The sequence below is a fragment of the Gracilinanus agilis genome, chromosome 3, assembly GCF_016433145.1.
Source record: "Gracilinanus agilis isolate LMUSP501 chromosome 3, AgileGrace, whole genome shotgun sequence".
In the NCBI taxonomy this organism is placed as follows: Eukaryota; Metazoa; Chordata; class Mammalia; order Didelphimorphia; family Didelphidae; genus Gracilinanus; species Gracilinanus agilis.
Window position 1 is genome coordinate 135,737,932 of NC_058132.1, and position 14,891 is coordinate 135,752,822.

The window sequence follows — 14,891 nt, forward strand, 5'->3', positions numbered from 1 at the left end:
CCCCTAGATCTTTCTCTCAAATCTTGCATAAAAATCCAAATTAGCCCAGTTGCTCTTGAAACTAAATAATAAAGGTTTGATATACTTTGAGGAGTTATGTTTTCATGGCAGTGGGTGTTTCCTGTTTTCACTGAGGTAGACAGCAACCCCATCAACAAAGTAGGAGATGGTTTTCACTTCACTACTCATATGGTGACCGTCTCCCTAAACTTAACTAGTCTTCAATTGACAAACAAACTGGCCATCATTTGAAGGGAAGGCTTTTCAGCTCGCCAGCATCTTTGGAAGCTTCTGGAGCCCAGGATCACCTCTGGACCACCTGGAGGCATCCAAGAAGGAGTTTATGAGAGGAAATCTTTTATACCATAGAGAAAAGGACACTCCCTTGCTAAGCATTTGCTCCAGTAGATTATGCCAGGTAATATATATTTTTTAAAAATGCTTACCTTCTGTCTTGGAGTCAATACTGTGTATTGGCTCCAAGGCAGAAGAGTGGTAAGGGTGGGCAATGGGGGTCAAGTGACTTGCCCAGGGTCACACATCTGGGAAGTGTCTGAGGCCAGATTTGAACCTAGGACCTCCCGTCTCTAGGCCTGGCTCTCAATCCACTGAGCTACCCAGCTGCCCCTGCCAGGTAATATTTTGATAAATCTGTTTCAGACTTTAAATTATGGAAGTTTTCGGACTTCTAGAGTCAAGAACAAGAGCTATCTTTGGGAATTTTCTGCTCTGAGGACCTCAGTCACATATAGGAAATATCCACATTAATCATTACAATACAGAGTATTGAAATGGGTGTTAGAGGCATGAAGTTAAATAAAAATTAATGGCCTCCATAAGAAACATATAAGAAACATGAAGATTTCAAAGAACCATGAGATCTGTATGAACTGAGATAGGGCAAAGGGAACGGAATCAAAAGATATATACAGGACAGCTGGGTAGCTCAGTGGATTGAGAGTCAGGCCTAGAGACGGGAGGTCCTAGGTTCAAATCTGGCCTCAGACACTTCCTAGCTGTGTGACCCTGGGCAAGTCACTTGACCCCCATTCCCCACCCTTACCACTCTTCCACCTATAAGTCAACACACAGAAGTTAAGGGTTTAAAAAATAAAAAAGAAAAAGAAAAAAAAAGATATATACAGAATAATGTAAAAGAAGATAATGAGAAAAGACCAACAGAACACAGGTCAAATTCAGTGAATGATGTTGGTTCTGTATTACTGAGGTTAAAACCACAATCCTGTCTTCTGTTATCATGATAAACTATATGACTGAAAAGCTACAAACGCTGCTATTAGTCATCAATGTATTCAATTGCTTTACTTCTTTATGGGAAGACACTTTTTAAAAGCATATTGTTTGTTGGTAAGAGATTAATGTGTCAAAAGAAAATGAATCAATTAAAATTTTTTTCATTTTAAAAATAAAAATAGCCTACATAGAACCATGAGCATATGGATATTTGATAAAATTAATCATAACATCTACATACATGCAAACTAGAAAATATGAACAAAGGAGAGATTAAATGTGGAAGTACATGAACTAAGGCTTTGAAAGTGTATCTAGATTTTGTAGCCACACAAGAACAAGAATATGAATCCTTACCTTATTAATGTATCATCATCCACAATGACTAACCAAGCCGTTGTATCACTGCTATGATTCAAGAATCTTTCCAAAATAGCAAACGTCTTTCCACAATGACCTAAGAAAAAAAGGCAGGATAATGTACAGTGATTATCTACAGATGTCAAGTGACAAGGCCAGTGCTCAGGGCATGTTCTCTGATATAAAATGTTATGTGAATGAAAGCTGCAGTCAGTATTATTAACTATGTGTTAAATGGAAACAAACTGAAAAACATCTGAAGGTAAAAATGGCCCAAGTTTTATTTTTATTGAACGAAAAGCCTTCATTTTCATCCTTGATGTTCAGTTACGTTTGACTCTTTATAACCCCATTTGGGGTTTTCTTGGCAAAGGTAATGGAGAGGTTTGCCATTCCCTTCTCCAACTCATTTTACAGATAAGGAAAACTGAGGAAAACAGGGTTAAGTGACTTGCTGGGGATCATAAAGCTAGTCAGTGTCTGAGGCCAGCTTTGAACTTAAAGACTTCCTAACTCTAGGCCCAGCACTACCTACAGTACCATCTCATTTTAGTTAGATAATTTATAATGCAAAGATAAAAGTTACATTTTGCATTATGGGATTTCAAAGTGATAAGGGACTTTGGAGGTCATTTAGTCTAAGCCACACCTAATTACATGGTTTTGCAACACATTCAGAATACCCTTGTAAATAGCTCCAGATTCCTTGTGTTGTACTAATCAACCTTGAATAAAGCTTGAAAAAGTGAACCAGTCATGTTGTTCATTTTAATAGACATTCAAAATTGGCAAAGCCAAAACTAAAAAATTGTTGAGATTAATGCAATTTTTATGTTTAATCGATGAAGGAATGATTATCTAGTTTATATATTACTTGTTCTTGTGGTTTTTTTAAAATTCCTTTTAATCTTTATAACAATTTACTTTGGAGAGAGAGAGAGTATTGGTAAAAACAGATGAAATTCAAGCCAAAAGATATTCAATAATTTTAACATATCCTATTTTCAAAATATAAAATATACATACTAGAACTGAGTTATCATGTATATAATAAATATATATCATATGATCAATTATATGGGATATTGACCACAGTTATATCATATCTATAGCAAACTGATAATATATTCAAAGCTACAACATTGGTGCACTGCCAGGATTTTTAATCATGAAAATAATAATTTACTGAACATATATGAACTAAGTACATTTTACTGTTCTGAGGAAAGCCACTTCCTGTTTAAAAATTGCTATTTTCCTTCCTTCCTTAAAAAAAATCTGCTATTATGTATCTGTTATTTTAAGAAAACATAGCATAGACTCTGTAGGTAAGTGAACTCAAGCTGACATGCTAAAATATGCCTAGAGTAGAAAGTTGTAAACTACAAATTCCTTTTGGAAAAAAAAAAGGAAGAGAAGAGGCTGAAGGCATGTGGTTATTCTGATCACAGGCATGAGAAAAAAGGCCATAGGGTTGAACCAGACAAAAAAGGAGAGTGTTTGCTGTTCTCTTCTGCATCCCCTGATCCAACTAGAAATAGGAAAAAGTCTAGGGATAAGGGTGGGCTTGGAGACCCTTCCCAAACTAGCCAAAGGTAGGTCTAGATAAAATCATTAGCTAAACCATTAGGTTGGCGCCTACTAAGGCATCCTGAGATAGAAAGAATCAGCCCAAACACAAAGGCTTTCCAGAAGAAATTCAGGAAACCAAAAAGCACTGATGTTTCCAGGCTCTAAGAGTACAGCTATCTAGTCCATCTACTGCCAAAGCTACAGGTAGCTTCAGTGCTAATGTAGATCCCAAAGCCCTCAAAAGGTACAATATTAAAAAGTGAAGATGATGAAGATTTCTGACAATGGAGAAAAGGAGAGAATTGATGAGACTGATTGGAAGGCTGAAGAGTATACCAAATAAGCTCTACAAAGTTAATTGCTCATATATTTTTATCATAGGTCCTTGTGTTTCTTCTAAAGACTGTTCTAATTTTTCCCAACTGCTTCTGGTTTCTATTAAGTACTATGGATAATATGAAGCTTTTTTTTTTCTAATAAAATGTTTAATTACCTAGAAGATTGGCTTGGCCTGTATTCTACAAGTCACATTCACTAGAATGACTAGCACATCTGAAGTCACCAAGATAAGTGAGACTACCATCTGGTGGTATCTCCATAGAATTTTATCAACATGATCCCTTGGGGCTCAGAAAATATGAAAAACAGCCAAAGCTGCTAAATTCACAAAACTGCCAGATAATGCCATTACTGCAATTCAGCTCTTTGAAAACTGGTAAACTATGTATGGGGTAGCTAGGTACAATGCATTTGAAACCAGAAAGACTCCTCTTCTTGAGTTCAAATCTAGACTCAGACATTTACTAGCTGTGTGACCCTGGGCAAGTCACTTAACCCTGATTGCCTCAGTATTCTCATCTGTAAAATGAGCTAGAGAAGGAAATGGAAAATCATTTCCGTATCTTTGCTAATAAAACTCCAAATAGAGTCACAAAGAGTCAAACATGACTGAACAATAATAAAAGAATCTATGAATAGGATATGTGGTAGTACTCTTATTTTAGAATGACAAGATTTTTTACAAATCATGATATGAAGATATGAAATATAAACACATGTCTATATATGCATATATAAACACATGCACATGTGCAAATATATGTGTGTATATAAACTCAGCATTGTATAGGTATAATTTCTATGTACTCCAAATACATTAACCCTTTGTTGTTGATGTAAAAGCAATGCTTTAAAAAAACCACTGGCAGAGAAGAAAAAGTATAAGGTGGAATTATAATCTACTTGGAGAATAAACATTTTCTGCCTTAATTTATCACATTAATGGGATGAAACATTTCTTACAAAAGCACTAATAAAATTAGCTGCTCACCTCTTTCTGTATTAGGCACTCCCAAATCTATAGTAGGAATCGAATTCTCTGCATAATCACTGTAGTATTCAATGAGACTTGCCTGCCTTTCCCAAGTCTGCTTTACAATAGGTACTGGGGGAAAATGTTATAAAAAAAAAAAAAGGAGAGATTACAATCGCAAATATAACTATGCAGGCAGTACTGGCAACTCAAAACTGTACCATCTATAAGGCAGTAAGATTGTTACTTGTCCTTCTTAAGGTCTCTCAGGATTGAGAGCTTGTTGGTAGCCCTGAGAAAAGCTGTAGCTGAATGACTACAGTGAGTGATTAAAACCCACTTCTGGATCAGCACTTTCAATATCTTCTTAAGTTTTATGCTGATGAATTCTTTTACTTCCTTATATGAAATCCTAATCTAGTTGTAGCAGTGTTATAATGTAATGTTCAAATTTTAATTAATCTTTCTTCCCTCACAAAATGTTAATTTAAAATCTACTTTTCAGCTGTTTTTAGCTCAGTTTAAAAAAAAACTGTATATTGTTCTGGCTAATCTTAGTCTCTTCTTTTGAGATTATCCCAAATTTATCCTATGTAATCTTGTTGATGCATATTTGTATGTTGCTTCCTCCAGTAGATTGAAAGTGAAGAGGGGACTGATTTTCCTCCTTTTTTGTGTGTGCCTGATACATAGTAAGCACTTAATCAATGTTTGTTGATTAATTGAACTCCCAAATCTACACATCTAACACCCATCTCTTTTTTAAGTTCCAACTGCCTGATGACCATCTCCTGCACATGAATCTCAAATTCAGTCTGTACAAAATGGAATTCATTATCTTTCCTCCTAAAACCTGTCCTGCTTCCTGCTTTTCCTACTTTGGTTGAAAGTACCCCACCCTTCTAGTCCCCCAGATTTACAATTTCATCACTGTCCTCCAGCGTCTCCTTTCCCGGATTCCATCTTTTTTATTTTAACTCCACATCATCTCTTGATTTCTTGCATTCAGCCCTTTCTCTCTACTCACAACATGGAGACTTTGGTTCATCATCATCATCATCATCATCATCATCATCATCAAACACACTCTCTCTCTCTCTCTCTCTCTCTCTCTCTCTCCTCCTTTTCCCTCCCCCACCCAACCCCATCCAGTTTTTCCTCTGGAAATTCGTACAGCTGCCAAATTGGTATTTCTGAAGAATATAACTAACCATATTACACTCTTCTTCAGGACACACCAGTGGTTCCCTAACCTCTGGAACAAAATGCAGACTCCTTTGTTTGTCATTTAAAGTCACAATATGGTTCCAACTTCCTTTTCCAGGCTGATTACACATTCCTCCCTTTCACATATTATATGCCACATTTGCCCTATATGTGACTTTTAATCTCCTATTTCTGAGCCTTTGAAATGACTGACCCTCATCCTTGGAATGTTTTCCCTCTTCCAATAAATGAACTGCCAAACAATTTTTAGGTACCAACAATTCTTGAAATCTCTTTTTTAGGCTCACCTTAGGCATGACCTTCTACAGGAGACCTCATCTAACATTCCTAATTTGAGTGTTTCCCCTCCACCAAAATTATTTTTTACTTACCTTGTATATATTTTGCAATTGCTTATTTGCTTAAATGTTGTTTCCCTCCAGTGGAAAGTAAATTCCTTGTAGGCAGGGACTGTTTTGTAATTGTCTTTGTATCCCTATTCCCTAGCACAGTGCTTGGCACATAGTAAGCTCTTAATAAATGCTTGTTGAATCAATGAATTAATATCGTAATATCTCCAAATGTGTTCAGATGATTTTTCTACAGTCTCAGAAGAGATTGGTACAGCATGTTTTCACTGTAGTAAGAGGCATATTAAATGAAAAACAAGGCAAGGCTGTGTAAAAATCTCTGCTCTATTCTTTCCTTCCAAAATTCTGTGCAATTAAAATCTTAACCAAGGCACTGCATTGGCAGCTTATTTTTATACATAATAAAGAAAATGACTTACCATGTAAAAGGGCTCTCAGAAGCATGCAGTCACTATATGTTCACACTCTTGGGTAAGATATCCTCCATTGCATAACACTGGAAGAAGCTGTGAGGAAAAGTCAAGAATTTCCCTCAGTCTTCAACACGTGTTCTTACAGGGTGTGCAAATTGTGCATTTGTTTTTCTTGGCCATTAGCCTTCAGTTCCTTTTTGCTAAGAACTAATCAGGATGGGTGAGATTCTCCACGACTGAGTTGATTCGAATGAAACTAAAATCAAAATCAAGGTGGATTCTCCTCTCTAAACTCCTACACCCACCAATATCCTCCTTGCTAGTGTTTTAAATAGTAGTTGCCAATACCTCAGAATAGTTTCCTTTTTCAAATCCCTTTCTTTTTTATTCAAACAGGAATTATTGGACACCAGAGAAGCCTAGAAATTGGCAACATCTTACAACAGTTGTGCAAAATGGCCTGTGTATATTTTCCAAGTCTAGCTTATAGAAACACTTTATTCAGATGTAAAATTCATCAGTGGTGGTAAATACTTTTATGGTGAATTATGGGTCTGTTATGCACAAACAAACTAACAAGCAATTAAAATGGACCTAAGCTATCAATAAATTAGTGAAATTATCAATGATCCAATCAAGGTTTATGTTTTCAACAAATCAGTATGAGAAATTCAATCTCCAAGAAATTTAAATTTAGGATTAATTTCCCCCTTCAAAAAATAAAACAGGAAGTCTCTCAATTTAGCCAAACTTATAGGTATGAATAATTGTTATTAACACTGTTAAGGTATTTGGGACCCAATTTGACAGTTCAATGCTCTTTGACAGAGAATTCTACATCATATTGCCTGATCACCATATTTATAAAGGGCTGAATATTGAGAAAATATATCTCTAGTCAATTACAGTAACAGATTTCACTTTCAATCAATTCAATTCAATTTAATTAATTTGACTGCTATGCGCAAGGCACCACGCTAACATTTATGTCATCTCACACATTAAGGTGCCAAATTAACTGGGGATGACTCTTTAAAAAGGTTAGTTAACAACAAAATAATTAAAAGAACAAAAGAAGACAAACAAAAAGCAAAAATCTCTATTGTGAAAAAGCTCAGCTGTATAAACTACATATATCTTCCTTATGGATTTAGAGGCCCCTTAATCAAAGGAGTAAAACATTACTCTGAGGTGCACAACATACGTATTTACCCTTGGATAGTTCTCTGCAAAGATGGCTTAAGCCAAGAATGAAAATAAATATTTGGATATGCTACAAAATTGCCATGCATTCAAATGAGAGCCTTTGGGCATTTTAAGGAAGGTATAATTAATACTTTACTTACATAGGATGTTGGGTCTCATTATGTTTGCTTGCCTACTCAACAAAAACATGATTGGTATTTTCTCTGTTGGACAGGTCCAGGACCACTAAGAGGCATGAATATAGACTATATTTATAAATACAATATATGGGGTATAGGAATATATATGTATATGTATATATACATACACACATATATATGCAATACATGTTAATATGTATTGTGTTTATATACATATGTACATATATACATTCATGCACAAATACCAAATGTGGGTTACAACTCAAACATTAGAGAGAAAAATTGGATGGAAGTGATTGAAATCATTCTTTCCCACTGATTGAAAGTGACATCTCCAATTAATCCGTATCTTCATCCATTTCAGAATCTGTGGGGAGTACTCAAGAACTAGCTTTCATCCACAATTATTAGTCTAATTACTTCTTTTAACAAGGAAATTGTCTTCCACCTGGGTTCCTTGTAACCCAAGTTTTACTTATATACCTATTTAAGACCCACACATTACACTCTTCATTACCTGCCTACCCAGCAGATTGTTCAATCAAAGAGAGAAAACTAGGTAGGGGAAAAAAACCTAATGTTTGTTTCAGTACACTGATGTGGATTCTCCTCTTTGATACAGAATCATAGCGGTAAAGATGTCTACCTTTTTCTCATCTAAGCAAAGTATTTATTTTAAGAGATCAAGAAGCTGTGAAAAGGAACTGAAGGCTGAGTAAGTAGCAATTTTGCCTCTTTAATTAGATGGGAGACAGCAGGAAGATGGTATATCACAACCCACCATTTAATGAGCAACAACAGCGGCTGCTGCCAGATACTTGAGACATGCACATGATCTGCATAAAAAAGGTAAGGTACAGAAGATTCTCAAAATTTTCTCACAGCTGCCATTATGCAATGAAAAACATATGACCCAAGAGCATGGACCAAGCTGTACCAAACCCCAGTGGTTTCCCTTACTTAAATAGTATTTTGCAACATTTCAAGCTATTTCTTACCCTTTCGATGGTTTAAAAGTTTGTTTAAACCCTTACCTAGGCTTGGATTTTAATGGAAATGCTGTTGCGAGGATGGAGTAGATAGGAATTTTCTACACTAACTTGAAAACTATATATTGATAAGAAGGTGATATTTCAAGAAGAGTCACAGAGTGTCACAGACATAAAGAGTTCAAAGAGGCTGGTCCATCAGGCAGTTACACTTTCCTTTGTATAAAAGTAAAGAGAACAACAATATTTTTTCTTTTGAGCATGGATCTTCATTCCTTTATTGCTAGGGCATCTCGGGAAGTAAAACCAAATTCTATTTATGTTATGTATAACAAATACAATAAGGACAAAAATGGAATTTTCCTGAGAGAAGTTCAGCCTATCCTTAGAGGTTGCTATTATTTTACACAATCACTGATAGCTTTCCTGATAGAAAAATCTGTCTTGGAAGAGTACACTAGTGCCTCTTTGATTAGGTGACAGGTTCTATTGAGCTGGAAGTCAGAAGTTGAAAGCTTTTATTATTCACCTGCTAACTTTTTGACTCTGAGCAAGCCACTTAACCTCTGCCTGCCTCAGTTTCCTGATCTACAAAATGGAGACTAATAATGGCACCTATACCTTTTAGGGTTATTATAAGGATCAAAGAGATAATATTTATAAAATCACCTTGAAAACCTTGAAGAACTATATAAATGTTAGTTATCATCATCATCATCATCATATTAATGACATTAACTGTTTAATAAACAATATAATATAATTATTAATAATAATGATAAGTAAGCAAATTTGCTACTATATAATTCTATATACCTACTCCTCTTGTTCAGTGGGGGAGGGGAATTGATCATTTTTATAAACCTAGATCCTCAGACTCTATAGCTGGTACTCTTTCCAATTTAGCATGCACCTTATTAGTAGTTCCTACTTCCTAAAGAATTAATTTGTTCAGTCATTTTCAGTCACATCTGACTCTTTTGTGATCCCATTTGGGATCTTCTTGACAAAGATCCAAGAATGGTTTTCTATTTCCTTCTCCAGCTCATTTTATAAATGAGGAAACTGAGGCAAACAGGATTAAGTGACTTTCCCAGGATCACATATCTAATAAGTGATGAGGCCAGAATCAAACTTAGAAAGATGCGCAATGACAATTATGACAAATCCACTTAGCTGCTCAGTAATAATTGATAATACCCAGTAAAATAGATGGCAAGTATTCTCAACCCAAGCTAAAATCATCTTTTGGGATTATGGGTGGATTTTTATTTCATTTTATTTCACTCCATCCTTATTAATATGGAAAATAAAAAGTTGGCTTATATAAGCTTCTAAATTCTGTCTTTCTAAATATCAGATCTTCAAAAGAGTATGTCCTCTCATCAGCTCCATTAAGTTATTAACTGTGCCCTCAGAAACACATTGTGCTTCTCTGCACTGTACTATAATGTTTTTTACAGTATCAGAGATATAAAGCTAGAAATAACCTCAGATGCCATCTAGTCCAAACCTAATTTCATAGACAAAGAAACTGAGACTGAGATGAAATGACTTCTCTAAAGTGAAACAGGTCACTATTGACAAAGGGATCCTTGAACCCAGATCCTATGGCTCCAAAGTTAGGGGCCCTTCCACTTTGCCAAAGCTTCACTATTTGCTCTTTATGACAATAGTTCCTGTCCTTTAGGAAGAAAACATGATGATTCTTCCAACTGGATGGCAAGGGGCAAGAAAGCCCAAAGCTGCAAGGTTCGCCTAGATTAAAATAAACTTAAAGGGGGCAGCTGGGAAGCTCAGTGGATTGAGAGCCAGGCCTAGAGATGGAATGTCCTAGGTTCAAATCTGGCCTCAGACACTTCCCAGCTGTGTGACTCTGGGCAAGTCACTTGACCACCATTGCCTCCCTTACCACTCTTCTGCCTTGGAGCCAATACACAGTATTGACTCCAAGACGGAAGATAAGGGTTTAAAAAATAAATAAAATAAAACTTAAGAAGTCACAGGAAACTAAGGAATGCTCTTGCATTAAAATATTTCTTTAAATAAACATATTACATTCAAACAACTCTTGCAAAACAAATCAATTAGGTTTCAGAGCAGTCACAAATTTTCACCTTTCTCTGTGACTGAAGCCAAATTATTGGAAGGAATCAATATATAAGATTGCTTTGGGAGCTGAAGTGTTTGTCTGTTTAAGTCCCATAGTCGTAGCATTATACATTATGAAAGCTAGAAGTGATCATTAGGTCAGAGAGCTCACTATAAATGAGGTCCATAAATTAAGCAGCTTGTACTGGGTCATCAAACAGCATGACAGTGGCAGAAGTGGGACTGGAATCTAGGTCTCCTGATTTCCATGCTAATCTTCTTTCCATTGTATCATGTTCCATTTATTTATTCTTTTATTTAATAATTTTTTTAAATTAAATGATATTTAAATTCAAGACAATAGGTGAGGTGTTGTTTTTTTCTGTGGGATACAGCTCCGGCTTTTCACTGCTTTCATATTTCAAATTCTAAAAATTTCATATTTCAAATGTGCAAAATGCTAATTCCAACCCATATTAACTCATTTCTTGTTCTCTTTATCCAGTCATTCAGAAATTTCTGATGATCCTGTGTGCAACCAGGTTACCATCATGTGCCTGTCTTAGCTGCTAGGAGGAAATATTTTGAATCTTTTTTTTTAAAGCTCATGTTAATAATTTCCTAATTGTTTTTATGGCTCTCCAATGAGGTGTGATAGACTCTGATAGCCTGCCAACAAAATGTTGCATATTATTATAGTTATTAGGAATCATTTTCATTTTGCTGCTCTGAAATTTATCTTAGGATCTTTCATCAAGAATTATGGTTCCAAAGAGATTTTGAGTGTGACAAAAGCTGTTCTCTTGTAGGACAAAGTGAAAAATGGGAGGGAGAAGGAAGCTTGAGGCTTCAAGGAAGGCCATGGAAACTCAAGTCATTTTCTGCTCAGAACATGTTGGTCTGCCCAAACCTTCACTGACAAGACAATCAGACAAACAGCATAATGTAGCAGAGAGAGGTTTGTTGCAGTGAAGAATGAGGAAGCCTGGATTAGTAGTTAACACTTTTCATTTTTAATTCAGAACCTGAGTCAGAAAGACCTGCGGTAAGATTCTGCCTTGGATACTAACTATGTGTCCCTGGGCTATTCACTTAACTGAGCCTTAGTTCCCTCATTTATTAAATATGGGGTGATAAACAGCCTCACTGTATTATCTAGAAGATCAAATGAAATAATATATGTAAAGTGCTCTGCAAACATTCATGTGCCACACAAATGTGAACTATCATTATTATTCTCTTAATGTTGCTCTGAATACTCTAGGGAGGATTAATCAGTTGATATTATTAAGCACCTACTATGTGCCAGGCACTGGAAATACAAAGACAAACACAAAATGAAAGAGTTCCTGCCCCCATGGAGCTTACATTCTCTGGGTGGAGGCAACATGTACACATATAAGTATATACAAAATAAATACAAAGTGATTTTCAGGGGGAGGCACTAGAAGCTGGGGCAGGAAGGGAGGCAAGAAAAGTTTCATGTATAAGCAGGGATAGAAGCATATAGAGCTAGAAGGTACTTAGAGACCACCTAGACCAACTCCTTCATTTTACAGACTGGGAATCTGAGGTCCCAAGAAGTTAATAAACTTGTCTAAAATCTCATGCAGAGTAAATAACGGTTAGGGTTGGAATCCAAGTTCCTTAATTTCAAATCCAGTGCTCTTAACATTCTTGTCATTATTATATCATGCTGCCCATCCCAAGAGGACTCCTTAGCTGTACAACAAAAAACCTATATTTTTCAGTATTCTCTATTCTGTGGCGTGATTAATAAGATTGCTGCCTTATAAAGCATCTTCCTTTTCCATCTTTTTTTCTTATTTCTATTTCATTTACTAGTAAGCACAATTATTACAAGTGTTTTCTTTGGAAGAAAGTACAGTGAAATCTAGGAGGGTGGTGAATCAGGGCTAATCTTCAAACATTCTTCTTGGACCCACTTAATTTTCACATTCCAAAATTTTCACAGGCAACATGTAACATAATCCATTATTCTAGTAAATCATCAAGACTTCAGTAAGAATCAAAGGTTCTGCACAGTTCTAATTAATTGAATATTTCTGACATTATCCCAAGACAAGTATTCTCTAACCTTTCTGGTTTATGAATAAAAATGAGGTTTTTAACAGCATTTAAAGGACTTTTGAATTCACATTCATTGAACTTAACCCTTTTAGTTTACCTGTAGAAATGAGAAATACTGTTTAGTACATATTTCACTGGCTGTCACTTTTGTTACAGTCTGATTCTTGTGCTTATGACCTTTTAAAGTGAAGAGCATATTTTAAAAATCCAATAAAAACAAATGATTCAGAACATACTTCTATCATCATGAAATTTCTTGCATGTTTTTACAGCAACAAAAACATCCATCTCCTTCACTGGATTTCCCTACAAGGAAATAAGAAAAAAAATTCATCCATTTATAACTTGAAGTGTTTTTTTAAGAATGTATTATAAAATCAAGTATCAACTGTCCCAAAATCCATACAAGTGGCCATTTTGACAGTGACTCCCCAAATAAATACAGACAAAGAATGGGGGGTGTTCTGCTATTCTAGTAAAGTGGCTCTATTTTTTTTAATTATAATTTTTAGCAAACAGGATGGAAAATGCCTAGGAACAGGGAACATTTACTCGAACACATTTTAATTAGAATCACATTTTAATGCCTATTGTCAATAAAATTAAATAACTTATTAAGTCTAGTTGGAAGAGTTATTAGAGGAATAGGGATGGACTAGGTGAAAGAAGACAAGGTCAAGACCTGGGCTTTTTTCCTATTCCACTATAGCAAGGTGCTTAAACTATCTGTGGGCCCCCATTTCTCTCTCTCTCTTTCTCACAAATGTTTGATTTGGACTGGATGATGATGATGATGATGATGATGATGATGATGATGATGATAGCAACTAACATTTATATTGTGTTTTAAATTTGGTGAAGCACCTTATATATAATCTCATTTGCTCCTCAAGAGAATTTTAAGAGGAAGCAGACACCATCCCTTCTGCTCTAGCTTCCTCATTTAGAAATACTAGAAATGCATTTTTAAATGATCCTAGTCTGAAGCCTTTGGACTAATGTGAAATAGAAATGTCATCAGTCCTTCTTTAACTATTTATTTCAAAACAATGTCATGTTCTCTTCTTTCTGATCAGCCCAGGAAGGACCCCTTTCCAAAAGTAATTAGAGGAGTGAAGAGATCCTCCTAAAATAAGGCTTCTTAATCTCCTCTGGACCATGTATCTCTTTATGGACTGCCCCCCTTTGGCAGTCTAGTGAAGACTGACTCAGAATGTTTTACATAACTAAAGGAAACAGTAAATTTCAGTGCAATCTTAAAGAAAATTAAGATGTAAATTTTTTCCATCCAAGTTCACAGATACCTCAATCCCCCTTCACTGAAATCTATCTGTGGACTCTAGGTTAAGAACTCTTTACGTAAGAGAAGTCTCTTTGATTACTTTGGCTAATGGAAAATCATCATTTCAGTTCACATTTGGTCAGCTAGAAAAGAGGATCTTTGGGGACAGCAGTCAAAAGAGGGATGAATTGTTTTAGGAAATTACTCTTCAAGGGTGCGCCAAAACTTAAGTGACTAATGTTCTATTTCAGTGATGGGCAAACTTTTTAAAGAGGGGGCCAAAGGAAAGGAATTGCTCATCTGTCAGTCTGTTTCTAAGGCAACTCTTTAGAAGTTTCATTGTATTGCATCCTACTCATTGTATTTGTAGATGAGGAATAATGTTGCAGCTGGATAGAACATTTCAGGGGGCCCACATCTGGCCTGTGGGCTGTAGTTTGCCCATCATTGTTCTATTTGATAAAGCAAACTGTTAACTGAAATGTTATCAGAGCTCTAGATGACCATTGTTCAGTCTTGATTGTGAAATACTCCTTGTTCAAGATCCTCTAAATTGGGACTTCAATATTACTTGTGTTAGAGAGTTGTCTGAGGGAATAGGGTG

At 35.7% G+C, this 14,891-nt stretch overlaps 1 protein-coding gene across 1 annotated transcript in view; it reads right to left on the minus strand.

The window, feature by feature from the left end:
• B3GLCT (beta 3-glucosyltransferase) overlaps positions 1 to 14,891 on the minus strand; it is a 125,560-nt gene that overhangs the window by 9,917 nt on the left and 100,752 nt on the right. The window contains exons 10-12 of the mRNA XM_044668277.1: positions 13,242 to 13,311; positions 4,517 to 4,630; positions 1,612 to 1,711 (exon numbers count right to left, since the gene is read on the minus strand). Coding sequence (XP_044524212.1) covers positions 1,612 to 1,711; positions 4,517 to 4,630; positions 13,242 to 13,311 — 284 coding nt within the window. The remainder of the gene's footprint in view (positions 1 to 1,611; positions 1,712 to 4,516; positions 4,631 to 13,241; positions 13,312 to 14,891) is intronic.